We start from the raw sequence: 15,550 nt of genomic DNA on the forward strand, positions 1-15,550 counted from the left end.
TAGTAGTAGTAGTAGTAGTAGTAGTAGTAGTGGTAGTAGTAGGTGTTATGCAGTCATGTGAATAAAGGAATAAATTAAACGAAATCATATTGATGAGGATGACGACAATACTCGACATGATAACGATGATGACGATGCTAAATAATGATGATCATTGTGCTCGAAATTTGTAAGCGCGAGTACTTCAAATCTAACTGCGGATATATGCCACCACGTGATCTCGCTAGCCCATCACATAGCCGCCTGAATCACTTCTCTCTTCTTCGAAAGGGAAACCTACGCCTCTGCGCAGTATTATAGGTAACGACCCTGTACATTCATGACTCTGTCCACAGACACGTTGTACATTTGCGATCTTATTTGCGAATATGTATTTCACGGTTTCCTTTTAATTCCCGCTGTCCTGGCTATTTGGTAGTCGTGCATTAATTTCGTGATTTTGGTATAGCGGGCTCGAACAAACCATATACTTCGCACGTGCTCCCGCGTCAATGAAAGAAAAACATCGCGAATCAGATCCCGTTGCAGAATGTGGGTGAAGGCAGCCTGAGTAGGCATTGCGCTTGATATATTCAGTAAAAGAAGCCAGTTGGTGCAGTTGTTCACGTCGCCGACTGCGAAACGATCCGACAAATGGGGATAAAATAAATTCCGGGAAATATTACGCAGAGTCAGTCAGTGGCATTTCATCAATACGTACGTAACACAATACTCAACGTGGTCCTCACTATTTTCTTCGCCCACTCTTTGTCGTGCACGAACGAATTCGGGAACATTTTCTTTCACAAATCTATTCACAAATCCTGCCCCTAATCTTTGGAACACATTTCCTAAGATATAAGTTCTTCTTCATCCGTTCAGTATTTCAGTAATTCATCGCGCCAGTATATCCTGTACACTTCTGAAGTTAAAAAATGCACAGTTCATTTAGTTTCCTTCTTTTTTACTTATAGTATAAGATTTTTCTTCCACGTGTGTGCCCATCTACCTGGTTTGTTAAACTGATTTTAATAATACTATCTGGTATAGGGATGCCCCGCAACTCACCTGGAGTTGTGTGGTCCCAACTGCATAAACGTGATGCATTCTGTTGTATTTGGTTATTAATAACAAAGTGAACAGAACTTTGCCTCGTACAGTACATTCGGTCGCATTCGCAGCACAAGCGCGTCCATATGCGCGCCAATTGCTCAACGGTTATAGGGGGAAACCACAAAGCACAAAAAAAAACCTTTGTTAGTGTTGTTGACGCAAAAAAAAAATCTTTGTGGTTCTCCTATGTAAACCCCCTTCGAGGCCCTTTAGAGCTATTACGAAAATATGAAATAAAACCGATGAGCGGCGCTCCTTAGAAATGGGAACAACAATAAAGTGTGTTTCTCGCGAGCGTACTTGCGTTAAATCCGACACATGGTGCCTATTAGATGTCGGCGAGATGGGCGATGACACCTAGAGATGACATAATATAAACAGCGTGGCGGAGGCGTACGCGATCTCGAAATCGCCTAGTCTGCCGATTGCGTGACATCTACGCATCTCAGTAACCTCGCGTGGCACCCTCTTTATTTGTACGTTTATCTCTTTCCTTGTGCGTGGGCAGCTCCCGCGGTACGTACCACGCGCGCCGCCACTTTTCGCCGAGATAGGAATGCGCGTACGGCGGCGCCGCGTCTGTTCACGAAACTACGCATTTTGAAGACGAGCAAACCGCTTCTTCTCGCTCCCCCCTTTTTCTTAATCCTTGTCTTTTTTTTTCGTTCTCTAAATAGGTGTGTTTGAGCCCTTTTACCTGCTATCGAGATGTACCAACTCGGCCAGCAACAAGTTCTGCAAGAGCAAATGCGGCCGTAGAAAGTGGGCGCGACCATGCGTGTAGGATATAGTTGACCCAGAAGTCACGCCGCCTTTTTCCTTTCCTCTTTGCCTCGCATTTCTGCTTCCAGCGCGTTGCAGTCAAACACATACCCCACATATACCGTCCTATACACCGCGTTTATTTGCGTTCTAAAGCCCTGTTCTGTGCGCAGTGCTCATCTCATGTTTCTTTTGACAGACATTGTACTGCAGCCTAGAGATTCATGCAGAAAGTGGCGTTCCTAGGCTTGGTAAGATAACTACACGATTCACGAGGAGGTAACTACGGCAGTATGTCCATGACAGCCAGCATGGTAACTGTATGAATTTCCCTGACTGCGTCCATCTGGCTTGAAATGCTTATTGTGCAAACGTACCGTTCTCCACAAAATGTCGCTTCTCAAATGCCGTAGTTGCTATTGATTACCAATCTGCTCTGTGTATATTACTACCGTTTGTAGTATCATTTGATATTTCAGCCAATAAAGGCCGCTGTAGCAGGATGAATAAAGCAGTTTCAACATCTGAATATACAAGCGCGAGAACGAGACAAATCTGTATCTCTCATGCTGGCTGTTCGATCGCAGTGCCATTAGTAGCGACAGCAGGAAACTATGCACACGTCGCACTCGCCTTGGTGACCACGCTAAAAGAAGCAAGATCTCACAATGTTAATAACTGAACTATATTTAACGTTGACTCTTTTCAGAGCTCCGACATTCACCTAACCAAAGATGGGTCTTGAAGAAATCGTGTAACGCACATTATCAATTCAGCTGACAATCTAATTGGTCGGGCGGCCGGTCGGTCGGTCGGTCGGTCGGCTGGTTGGTTGGTTGGTTGGGCCCAGCCCGGCCTGTGGGCCGGGCCGGCTAAAGCAGTTTGCACGGTGGGCCCGGCCCGGACTCGGACCTGAAGCTCCGGGTTTACGATCGGGCCCGGGTTTGAGGTGGCGGGCTCCCGGTTGAGCTGGGCTTGGATATTGCTCAGTTCTTAAGACTGTTCCACATACGTTGTTCATACGTGTATGTTCCACATATTTTATCTCGAAAAAACGCTTTTTTTTAATGTGCGGCAAACTATTTGGAGAAGTTTTATGAGGGACAAGTACTGAAGTTCTTTTGCTTCTTGCACATGGGGCTACTTCATCTATCTGAAACGGGCGAGCTAAAATTAAATAGACCGGGAGCTTATATAGTTAACACCTCGCTATTCTGTGCTTTATTAATTGCATTCGCTATTATTTTATATCCCGAGTGTTATTCTGTAATCGCAGTAACAATTAATATAATAAATTTATATCTATAACTCATCATCGGAAGAGCGATCAGAAAGCTCCAAAGCGGGGAAACGTTCTTGAAAGTTCCAGCAATCCCCTAAAACGAATGGTCTGCGCGGAGTCTCCTTACATATAGAATCGCTATAAGGACACATTCTTTTTCTGTGGCTCCGTCACGGCTCCCTGTGGTCATGTGACGCGACAGGAACATGCACACCCTGCTTTGTGTGCCCACATTGTTAACGTCAGAGCTTTCGTCTTGTTCCGCTATATATGGTGCGAGAGCTACATGATACTACCGCAAGAGCGTTTAAATGTGCAGAGATAGCATAGCTCCATTAAACAAGGTGTGGGGCAAATTATATTCACTTGAAGAAATATTTGGCTTGAAAAAAGACAGTTACAACTTCCGTGCCGGGTGGTTCCCCTTAACTCGAAGCATATGCATCCAATGAGCAAACGTCGAGAAGCTTATTGACGCTTTTATTACCAAATTGGAATGAACGCTGAAAACAGATCGAAATCGCTTCTTCCCCCTCCTGCCAATCCCTCCCGCGAAGTCCAATAGCCACCTTCTGCCGGTACAACATTGCTAGGAAGGCATACGCCATTATAATATCAAAAAAAAAAAAAAAAAAACGAGCGTGTTACCAGCCGTGCATAACACACACTGCTGAAACCTGCAAGGAGAAGCCCTCAAAGAGAAGTTTTTACAGATTATATTGAAGAGTGGTACGACGTTCGGGAACAAGAGAAATGAAGGGACGAGTTGTACAGCTATTTTGATTCTTTAGAGGTCCGTAAAGACGTCCGAAATTTGCTCCATTGCTGGAAGTCTAAGAAAAACGACTGCCGACGTCTTCGCAATTCGCAAGGAAGATTTCGTGCGCCCCTGCGGCTAGCGCAAGCAGTGCAAAAAGCTTTAGCGCTGCAGGATAACTGATGCAACAGCGCCAGGCGTGCTTACAGCTGGAATCTCTTGATAATTTGACTTCGCACAATAACATGTGAAGAACTAAACTGTAAACTATGCCACAAACAACTTATAGACTGTATATACTAGCCGTGGTGCGATATATGAAAAGAATGCTATGAAGAATTGTTTTTTTTTTCTTCCTTTCAGCTGTTTATACGTATATAGAAACGTACATGCGGTGGACGGGGTTCGTTATAGTTTCCATCTAGGTTAGAGCGTTTAGAACAAAGGTAATAAATTCTGATTTTTTTTATATTTTTGTTGCTGTGGCAAAGGTGCTGCTATGCTGAAGACAGGTGTTGCATATCCAGAAGGGTGAACGATTCGGTTTGTTGATAGAGCATGCTTTAAATTTGAATACGGAGCGCAATAAGAACAAAGGGAAGAGAGCGCCTGTTCTTATTGCGCTCCCTCTTGAAACTGAGCTCAAGCTTCAAATCACTTTTTTTTGCTACAACATCTGCTACCAAATGCTCTTAATGATTCCCATGGTCTTTAGAGAAAAGATAGGTACAGTATATCGCTGCCGAAAAAACTTTCATTGTACCCAGTATGCCCGCTCCACCATGAGGCCCTTTTGTACAAAGAATTACCGTAGTCTAAAGCATACTTGTTAGCGAAGCATGCGCCTACAAAACGTGGATTGCTGCTATTTAAAACTGCTTGCTGTCAATTCCATGTTCGGGCATCACCACCTGGATTATTGGCTCGGGCCCCTGTCGGGCCCGATCTGCGGTCGGGCCGGACGGGGCCGGGCCCGGGTCTCGCTTTGAGTCACCGGGCCGGGTTCGGCCTTGAAACTTGAACGAGTGCCGGGCCCGGGCAGGGCCCGGGCCGAGAATCACGGGTCGTGCAGTGCTCTAAGCACCACCGCAACTGACGTTAGGCAACTGTTGATGTAATGCATTTACTTAAAATCTGTACCACGTGGTTGCTGCCTTAGGGTCGTTGCAGAACGTTTTTCAGCGTTTGTCTTCCACCTTGAAATCGTCAACTGTAACAAACGGTACGCATCATTTTTGTTTAACCGACGCAAAGTGTCTTCCAAAACTGCCTACCGTGGTAGCTTAGCACGAAATGAGTCACGCTTCTAAGCTTCAGGGTGCGGGTTCGAATCCCGGCAACGGCGGTCTCTTTTAAATGGCGCGAAACGGAAGGCACATCTGTGTGCTCCGATCCAGGTGCACGTTGAAGAACCACAGTGTGAAGTAATCGATCCCCCTACTACGGCGTGCCTCATAACCATATCGTGGTTTTGGCGCGATAAACCCCAGAACCTAATATTATATGGCCTTATCATATTTTGATTGTTTAGTTTTGCTCTTCATGAAGGATTCCGCAGAGCAGAGCAGGCGGCCATTACTCTACCACTCCTGGACAACAACAGAACGCAAATCTTTGCAGACTCCACATCGGTAGTCAGGGCCTTCGCTTCGGGTTCCGTCTCCGACGAAGCACACAAATTCTCAAAAACGGGACACTCACCTTACACATGATAACATGGTCCTCGGCACACCTCGACCCCAATTAGACTCCTTTACCGACCTCGATCACACCGTTCACTCTCAGGCGAGCGTATCGACCCTATGCGCGGGAGGCGGTGTACTCCCTCAGTTTCTTGGGAGGGTGGGAGGAATCGTTCCGGGACACTGAATTTACTTTCCTTGAAATAACTAAACGCTGCTACTTAGGCACGAGAACTTAATCTCCCCCACACAGAAAGCTGTCCAGTCCACAGTCGTCCATATTACGAATTCTCCAGACCAAATCTTATCCCAGTGTGGCCCTCCTTAATTCCTTCACTTCACACGCTTTTAGCGCCCCGCCACGGTGGTCAAGTGATTATGGCGCTCGACTGCTGACCCGAAGGATCTCACCCACACAGAAAGCTGTCCAGACCACAGTCGTCCATATTACGAATTCTCCAGACCAAATCTCATCCCAGTGTGGCCCTCCTTAATTCCTTCACTTCACACGCTTTGAGCGCCCCGCCACGGTGGTCTAGTGATTATGGCGCTCGACTGCTGACCCGAAGGTCGCAGGATCGAATCCCGGCCGCGGCGGCTGCATTTTCGATGGAGGTGAAAATGTTTGAGGCTTTGTAGTTAGATTTAAATGCACGTTAAAGAACCCCAGGTGGTCAAAATTTCCAGAGCCCTCCACTACGGCGTCTCTCATCGTGGTTTTGGAACGTTAAACCCCAGATATTATTATATTAACACACGCTTTTAGCTAACTTTGCCCAGGTTGCGGGCTAGCACGTGACTTGGATCAAATGCTCTGGCGTTGTCCCTTGTTGCAGAGAACCAAGCGCATCACCGAGAAACCAGGGGTGCTATGCAGGATGGCCCGAGCTTCTCGGGAACACGAGTTTGCTCCGAGCTCGAACTACGGCGGTCATGACAGGAAGACAGTGGGGGGAGAGGGGGGTTCGATAACGGCGTTGATTAAAAGCGGCTACAAGAACGAGCATGGCGTCACAAACGCATGTGTGGCATTTGCGGCGGTTTTGAAAGGAACACCGCGTGCGAACGCGTCAGCGCCGCCACTCAGTCAACATTTAAGCAGTGCAGCGACGTCAGCGTGAGTGTCGCGCTATCTTTTTGCCAACCGATGATCGTGCCTCCCACGGGCGTGTTCGTGGGCATTTGTCCTCTTTCGGAAAGTTCTTTCGTTTCCCCTGCAGCATGGAAATTTCCGCTCTCGAAGGCAACAAGGGCGCACACGCAGCACTATGGTGCAGCTCGTTCCGCTTCTCTGGAATATTACAGATAAATAAATGGACAGGTTACTGCTGCTTACATTGCACGTCTGAAGATTATTCTGCAGTAATGAATGGGCAGAAACAATGTCACTACAAACAAGTAAATAGTAATATTTCTCGCCGCAAAATGCCACCAGGGGCGCTTGCTCCATTGCTGTGAGTGGTACGTCGCGAGCGCGGTGAAATTGAATGCGAGACATCGTAGCCACGTCATGATACAACCTTTAGTTCTTCGTGCGTGTGTGCATAGTCTGTGCGATTCAGCTCATAGATCAATCGTGCCGCTCGCTAGCGTTGCGACGTGAGCACTGCTCCTCGGAAAGAGCAAACGCGGTGGGCGGACCCGACCTTCGCCGCGGGCGTCTGTCAATCAAACTGAATGACGCGCGAACTCGGTTACAAACTTGTTGATTCTTAGAAGGCCCCAGTTCAACTCGTGACTATCGTAGTGCCGGTGTGACTGTCAAGCGTTTCATGCGGGGGACGCTAAGCAGCAGCTCCTTTGCATATGAAATGATTTGGTCAGCTTGCACAGCTTATGCAAGGCTTGAGCCATCAGAGGAGCTTGTGATCACCTTATTCCAGATTTTTACACGGCTCGTCTACGCAGACTGCTCGGTCTGTTTCAGAGCGAAGACCTCGTCACTTCGGTCTCAATTTTATGGCAATAGTTAGCTAGATCTTAATTAACATGATATTGAAAGCTTTGCCTTAATTCGCAATGTTTCAAATAACACGACAATGACTATCATGTGATTAACAGCAAGGTCTTAATTAGCACAGAGATAATTAGCGTGTCATAATTAACACAACACTAAATAACATGATCTTAGTTAGCGAGGTCCTAATTAATTTGGTTTTAATTAGCACGCTCCCAATTAGCGTCGTGTTAATGAACATGGTCTTAACTAGCTCTATCTTAGCTTTATACGGCTTCATTAGCATGGTCTTATTAAGACGTGGCTTAATTAGCTCGGTCTTAGCATGACATGGCTTAATTAGCTTGGTCATAGCATGTCCTGGCCTGATTAGCTAGGTATACCGCCCAGCCCAGCTAATCAGCCGGGCGCACGTGCTTGGGGAGCGAGCACACGATGAAGCAGAGGACGAAGAGGGCGCGCTGCGGCCGAGCAATGGGCTAGAATGTACAGGCCGACCATGAAGATTATACACATGGCCTCGGCGATGAGCTCCGGCAGAGGTGTTGTAAGGCGATTGGCCGGAACTAATCTCAGAGACCACGGTGCTGGTTATTCGAAAGGGTACTTAGTGCAGAAATGAAACACCTAAAAATGAAATAAACAGCCCATACCTCTAAAAAAAGTATTGTTAGTAAAAGTTCCTGGCACTTTTCTTGCATGGGTGCACTTCTGCACTCAGTGGAACGACAAACAAATCAAAGAAGATCCCTCTGATTTGAAGACACCACCCAACTTTGTCGAACGCCCTTGACATCACGGTGCGTTCCATCGTGAATGGATGGATGGATGCTATGAGCGTCCCCTTTAAAACAGGGCGGTGACATGTCTGCCACCAGGCTCGAAGAAAAAAAAAAAAAAAAAAAAAAAAAGCTTCCTTGTTTCATGTTGGCCTAATACCTTATCTACATTGATTAAATCTATGTTATATCGTAACCAATAGAACGCAGCGCGCGCAGAGGGATAGATTTTACCTTTTATTACTGTTAGCTCGCTCAAAAGGCGGTGTCGCCTAAACTCGGAAAGATGCCGAGTTTCGCCAAACTCGGGCCGTCCTGCATATCACCACGGACAGCAACAACTTTGGGCTGTCTAGAGAGCAGGAGGCGGTGGTCAGTCCCGGCCTACCCATCCCCACGTGGTATAGTGGCCCGCGACGCTACCCTAGGGCATCGTCTCTCACGGCGTTTTCCAATAAATATATCTGTAACTGTATGGGTGGTGACGCACACCCGCCGCCATGGGTGGTGGTATGCGGGTATGCGCCTCATGTGACAGGGGGAAAGTGTTTTGGGCATTAACAAGCAAATATAATGCGGTCCTGTACGAATAGTTGAGAGCTTGAGACCTTATTTTCTTCACTTTTGACTGGCTTCCCTGATGTTCTCGTATGACTGCCCGGATGACGACTGGCTTTTAGGTCAAGGTCACTTGAAGATCTCCGACCACGGGGGCTAAAAACGTTTCGTGCTTGAAATCGCCTTTGGTCATTGCAACCGTTGAGCCTAGATAAGGCAGAAGTCTACACATCGCTCTAAGAGATGGAGGTTTTTTGCTTGCATTTCCCGTCTTTTCGCACTCAATGACTCTTTCGGCAGACATAGACATGGGAACCGCAGCATGCAGTTCACGCAGGCATCAATGCACGCAATTTGCATTGATGAGCTGGCGGGGAAGCAGCAGCTGGAAGCTTTTTGATGACAAGAGGCGTTTGGAGTTCACGTGCAGCTCGAAGTTCACAGACGGTTCACAGCTCACAAGACGGCTATGCTGACGCGTTTAGGTTACATGTGCTGTTTGTACGTGTGATGCTCTGAAGCAAGCACACCTGCACGTGGAAGGGATTAACTTACAAAGCGTGAAGGCTACTCGTAGTGTTTCCTGGCCTTCTCTTTGTTAAAAGGGACATTGAGGCACGGAAGGTACAAGGGCCTAGACAGCGCTTGTTAGGTGGGGGTAGTGGTCAGCAAGACGGATTCATTGAAAATAATTAATGAACGCGTGTTGTATCTTATCAGTATGCGCCGAAGGCTTATATGTAAATATGCTTCTAGCCGTGTGTCAATTACGAAAGGACAGTACTTGATTGCTGTTTACATAAAAAAGTGTCATGTTAGTTTGATAGCAGTAGGCGAGAAAAGATATAACGAGAATAACTTCCTAAAAATTTCAGAAATATGCTGAACTTTCTCGACAGGTTGACACCAAAACCGGTCATTCTATTACTAAGAAAGTAATAACGTTGCACACTTATTAATAATGCAGGAAAACAGAATGAGGTGCACAACACGTACATCCAACCTGCCAGAAGCTTCCTGCGACAGCACGCATACATCTTGCGTAAACTGTAACTTTACGAAAAGGACGACTTAGACAGTGAGCTTTTAGCACTTTGGTCACTCTTTCTAGGTATGTTGTGAACGTATGTAGGCACACCTAGCAGCTTAAATGTGCAATTTGGATAACCGCTAAAACTGCTGCTTGGGCGAGTTGGTTCATGATTAAGATAGATTTACCAGCGCAAAAAAAGACGGAACATTTAGGAAGGACAAACACATAGCGCTGTGTTGTGTGTCCTTCCTAAATGTTCCGTCTTTTTTTGCGCTGGTAAATCTATCTTGGATAACCGCCTGTATTTCTACATTGCAGAACACTAATTGGTTGCTATATGGTAAGTGCTTTTTTTTTAATTCCTTTAAAATGTCTTCGAAAATTGAAGGAACTGTATATTTCAGTAAGTGACAATCGGACAGCTTTGTTCCATTTATCGTGATTGCGGGGTTTCTTACACGGAGAAGACTTCAGTGATTGGAGGTGTCTTCACACGCCTTTCAGAGGCACAAAGTGGTGACATATACTGCTGTGTACAAGGTTGTGCGCACTAAAAGCAAAATGGTATTGACCAAAAAACGTTAGGTTCTGCGAGTGTGCTCCTATCGCGCGCTGCAAGTACGTATGTGAAGGAAGCGCTGAAGTGCACCGAATCTTTTCTCTTAGGTCAGTGGCTTGGGGTGGGCTTAAATGGAAACGGCACATGCATGGGCCGCGTCATCGCGATATCCACGTCCCGACAAGAGGCCAGAACAAAAGACCCATCGGGTCATTTGCCTCAAAACAATGAAAAGTAATCGCAACTTCAAGTGCGTCGATATAGAAGTAATGTCAGAGATGGCGGTCTTGTAGAGAGTGACTCTGAGGACTAGCGAAAAAGAAAGGCTGCGCGCGTATCCATCATTTACTGGCTTGCTCCCAAACGACTGGCACTACTCGCTGGCATTACCCAAAGTCAAGGAACACGACTTCACTCTTCCTGCTCTGCCGTTCAAATCCTGACCAAGACCAAAGCCCACATTCGTCCAGTCAACTCGTGTTTGCAAATAAACAGGTGAGCAGTCATTCTAAGCTCTGCAATGAGACAGTGTCATATTGTCTCCGTCAATCTCATCAGTGGAGTTCAGCGCCAATGTATTTTATTAAATGGGAAGCATTTCTTAGTGAACCCAAGGCATTTTAAGCGTTTCTATCTACGTATTTATCTATGTAGCCGCCTACGTCTGGGTGCTCTCGTGCGGGCCTCCTTAACTTGGTGTAGACCAAAATTGGCATGGGAGGGTAAGAAGATTGCACGAGTGTGACTGTCTGGTCATTACATGAATAACGTTAAAATCCTGTCGCGTTCGTCGTCAAATCCTTTGCTCCAGACACATTTGCCACATACCCGTTTATCGCGGGCCGCAGTGTACGGGTATGAGCCACAGGTGATTGACCGTTTTATCTACCCGGGAGCGGCGCGAACAGACATTGGTCATTTAAATATGAGTGCGTTAAGAAAAACCGACATCCGAGCTCTGCGGACTTCAATGAAGCAAACGGATCCGGCCACCCATTTATATAGTTTTTTTTCGTGTTTTTGCTTATTTCTGCCGAAGACTTCGTAATTTTTGTTTTTCCTTTCCTATCTTCTGTCCTATTTCTCTACTAATACGTCTCTTTCCTCTATCTCTTTCCACCACCCGAAAGAGTAAGCAGCCGTTGCGATCGTCTAGGTGGCCGTTGTCCGCCTTTCCTCTGTGTCCTTATATATTTGTGTATGCAAATCAAATAATAATAATAATAATAATAATAATAATAATAATAATAATAATAATAATAATAATAATAATAATAATAATAATAATAATAGTGGGTTGTATTTCAAACAAACACAAGACCTTATTCCTATCCTCCGCGGTTGCCAATTTAGGACATGTATCGATGGACTTGGCAAACATTTACTCCTATCTGGAAAGAACTCACTTAGAACAATGGGTAACACATTTGGGCTTCTGAGCATGGCGCTGTAGTTTCGAAACTTGCAACCGCCAAAGCTCTTCCTTTCGAACTTATTCTGTTTTGAATACATTGATTCTCTTTATAACGATTACCGAAATGGAGTTAGAACGCGAGCGAGCGCCTGCGCGGATAAGGAACACAGGGATAGCACAAGCCTCCGAGAGCGAGGGTCACATGGCTAAGAGGCGTTGCCCTTTCCCCTCACGCAACATCTGGTGGACCAGTACTGCCGCATGTATACCCTTTCCACCACTAATTCGTCGAGGCGCGCACATGATGTGTCGTCCGAGCCAATGTAACTTAGACGCCGTTTCGCTGCTACATACGCCGTATTGTGGCCCAACGAGTCTTTTGATGTTTTTCTATCAATAATCAATCCGTAAGAGATGACTGAAAGCACACATTTAAAAATATTTACCAATTTCAGAACAATCTAGTGTTTTTCAACACTCTAGTTAGAATACAACGAAAGCTCTGACACGAAAGAACGCACTGTATAATAGATGCCGAGTATTTGTATTAAGCAGACCTCGATAACATTTTGTTTTAACGCTTTCAGCATCACCTGGCTACTATGCAGAGAAGAAAGCCAGCCTACCAAATAATAGACGGAGTTCCTAGGGCCGTTTTGCTGAATCCAGACAGGCTGAGGGAAAGACTCAAATTCCGAGCGAAGAAAGGAGACCTTGTGCAAGTGACGTTTCCGAAGAGTGGAACGCACTGGCTGATGTACATCACGCACTTGATTCTCAAAGAGGGACAACCGATTACCACGTACGACGAGTTCGCCAAGGAATGGCGTTTTCTCGAGTACATGGAGATCGAGCACTTCAGTTCATCTTTACCCTTGAGGACGTTCGCTACACACTTGGTGTTGGACAAGCGCACGATGGCCGAAGAAAGCAAGTACATCTACCTCGCGCGCAATCCTTGGGATGTTTGCGTGTCCATTTACCACATGACGACTAACCTGAGCAGTTACGAATTCCAAAATGGAACGTTCGATGATTTCGCCCACGCTTTCATGAGCGACGACATCGGCTTCGGCGACTACTTTGAACACGTAGCAGCGGGCTATGCCCTCAGCGAGCAGCCGAATGTGTTCTTCGTCACTTACGAGGAACTCAAGCAGAACACCCGCGAGGTTGTCCTGAGGCTGGCGTACTTCCTTGGCGAGCAATACGGCCGTGCCCTCGAGCAGCACGAAGCGTTGCTTCAAAAAGTGCTGGAGAGATCGCAGCCCGATTACATGCGCAATGTGGTGGTTGTTGACTTGAGTGGCAGAGGCGACAACCAGTGGAACGAGGTACTTTCGGGCAAGCAGGTCACCTGCAGCAGTGGCTACGAAGGAGACGAGAACAAGTACGCGTACGTGAGAACTGGCAAAGTGGGAAGTTGGAGGGAGTACTTCACGCCGGATCTTCTCCGAAAGATGGAAAAGCGTATTGTGGAGGCGGAGAAGAAGTCTTCCTTCATGGACCTCTGGAAGGACGTCCGAGCCGAAGCTTTCAAAGCCATGCAGGATGCCGAATAAACTCTTCACGCCTTTGCAATGACATTGTGCATCCTGGGGCACACGTGGTAAACAGGCCAAACAATTATCCGAAGGGACAAAACTAATAGCATTGCACCTTATGATGAATTGGAGGCGTCATGATAGGTAGGCAACGTATCTGTTGAGTCGACTCACTCAGGCACACATGGTCGCGTGAGTATGCGTCAGAGTGAGCCCAAGTGAGCATGATTTTGTTGATGTTGAGTTGTATCCAGCAATACTGACTATTTGTGGAAGGTCTGTTCTATAATTAGCCCAGATTACATATTTTTATTAATTCAGCCCGAGTGAGCCCTAAGTGCAAATATAGAGCGCAGCTCTTTTGCACCCATTAGTGCGTTTAGCGGCTTCGTTGTCGGCGTGACTGAGAGCGCGATCTACTGGCATTGGGGAGGACGAAAGGGAACGGACGCGGAACGCCGTGGTGAATGAACGAACATGATAGTGCAGAAAGAGATGGGGCCGAGGAAATATAACACAGCATGACCAGCGATCTTTCTGAGGTGATTAAGAGGAGGTGGTACCTGAGCTGTTGTCCGTTCGCCAATAGCTTCATCGGTAACGTGTGCGGTGGGCGCGTGCGTTGGCGCCTTATGAAAGCGGTGAATTAGCGGAGATCCCTCTGCGACGACTGCTATTAAGGCGTTCACGCATGAATGCAATGCGCCGCACACCACAGAGGGCGTTCCCTTACTCATAATACACAGTAACCTCACTTCTTTCAGAAGAGTGATGGCTACAGATCCATGGAAGTGTTTGGTCTGCCGCGGCGGCTAAACGAGCCATCCGAGCAGCGGCTCAGTGAAGCTGAGGCTAGAATTCAGACGTTCGCACCATAGAAACAGCAGCTAAGCGTCGCCCCATGAGAGGACTTTGCTGTTCGCACCGCTGAAGCACAAAGTCACCGCCGCCGCACGGACTCTTAGATCTCTTAGTGTTGCCTCTTAAAAATGTCTGTTAAACCTCACATATCGCACCATCGAAACGTCGACGCAGCTGAGCTCAAATCTATCACTACAGAGCGTCTTCATCATCGGTGATGTTATTTTGTCTGTGGGAATCACGCACGGCCTTCTGCGCACTACAGCAAAAACAACTGCTCGAAATGCTGCAGGCAAACGTATATGAAACCCGCAGCGCTGGAATGTCAGTAACATCGGCTCCACCCTACGAAGAAGATTATTTATCCTTCTACGAATAAAAGTTTCTCGCTCTCAGCTTCAGCCTTCTTTTATTTTTTTTCCATGACCTCTACAAGTGAGGTCGAAGTGGACAATGCAAGTTAAGGGGGCAGGGCAGGTGGGATTAACTGACGCCTCTGCCCTACACAATTCTATAATGCCCTTGGTATCGCCATGTGCGCTGTCTGTTTTGAAATATTCATTGAAATACACGGTATATATATTTTTATTCTTTTACGAGATGATTCACTATATTTCCATCAGGACCTAAAGGTTGTGACATAAGGGACGAATACGTAACACCTCCCCTGTTTCGTCGGTGCTTCTGCGCGGCGCGTTTCACACATTTGTTGCGTGTACTCACGTTATTCCACAACCTGTTTTTATTTTCATTCAGTTTTTCGTGAAAGTTCCCTTTCTGCAACCCGCTGAACAACAAACACGAAAGGAGAACAGAGGAGCGAGTGGATTTAGCGTCAGTTGGCTTGTGAATGCTACGCGCCCCCTCCTATCTTTTTTTTTTCTTTTCTTTTTTTCCACAATGCCTTCATTACCTGAATCTCAGTATCATCTTTATTGCTGCAGACAAAAATTCACTTCAATAAACTTCGCATAGCACCTGCATTTTTTGCAAAATGTGGATATTAATATTCACAAACCATTCGCCGCAATTATACTGCGCAGCCGCATATAATTAGTAAACCAGTGTATAAACTGCCGCCACTTTTTCCCATCTCCTAAGATAAGAGACTCTACTCCCGATACAGACTTCACGAACTTGCTGGCGTATTTGTTATAGCGTGCCTTATTTTCACCTGTGACTCCACGTGGCTTTTATAATTGATAAGCTACTGGGTGCAGACATGACAATTTTAACTCCATGTCCACCAGTGCAAAACGCTATGGGTTCC

General features: G+C 46.5%; 1 protein-coding gene across 1 annotated transcript; it reads left to right on the top strand.

The window, feature by feature from the left end:
• The first annotated feature begins 12,630 nt into the window (after positions 1-12,630).
• Positions 12,631-13,437, top strand: LOC119391463 (sulfotransferase ssu-1). The gene has a single exon (XM_037659142.1). The coding sequence runs from the start codon at positions 12,631-12,633 to the stop codon at positions 13,435-13,437; it is 807 nt and encodes a 268-aa protein (XP_037515070.1).
• Positions 13,438-15,550: the final 2,113 nt, after the last annotated feature.

The sequence above is a fragment of the Rhipicephalus sanguineus genome, chromosome 4 (genome assembly GCF_013339695.2).
Source record: "Rhipicephalus sanguineus isolate Rsan-2018 chromosome 4, BIME_Rsan_1.4, whole genome shotgun sequence".
Lineage (NCBI taxonomy): Eukaryota > Metazoa > Arthropoda > Arachnida > Ixodida > Ixodidae > Rhipicephalus > Rhipicephalus sanguineus.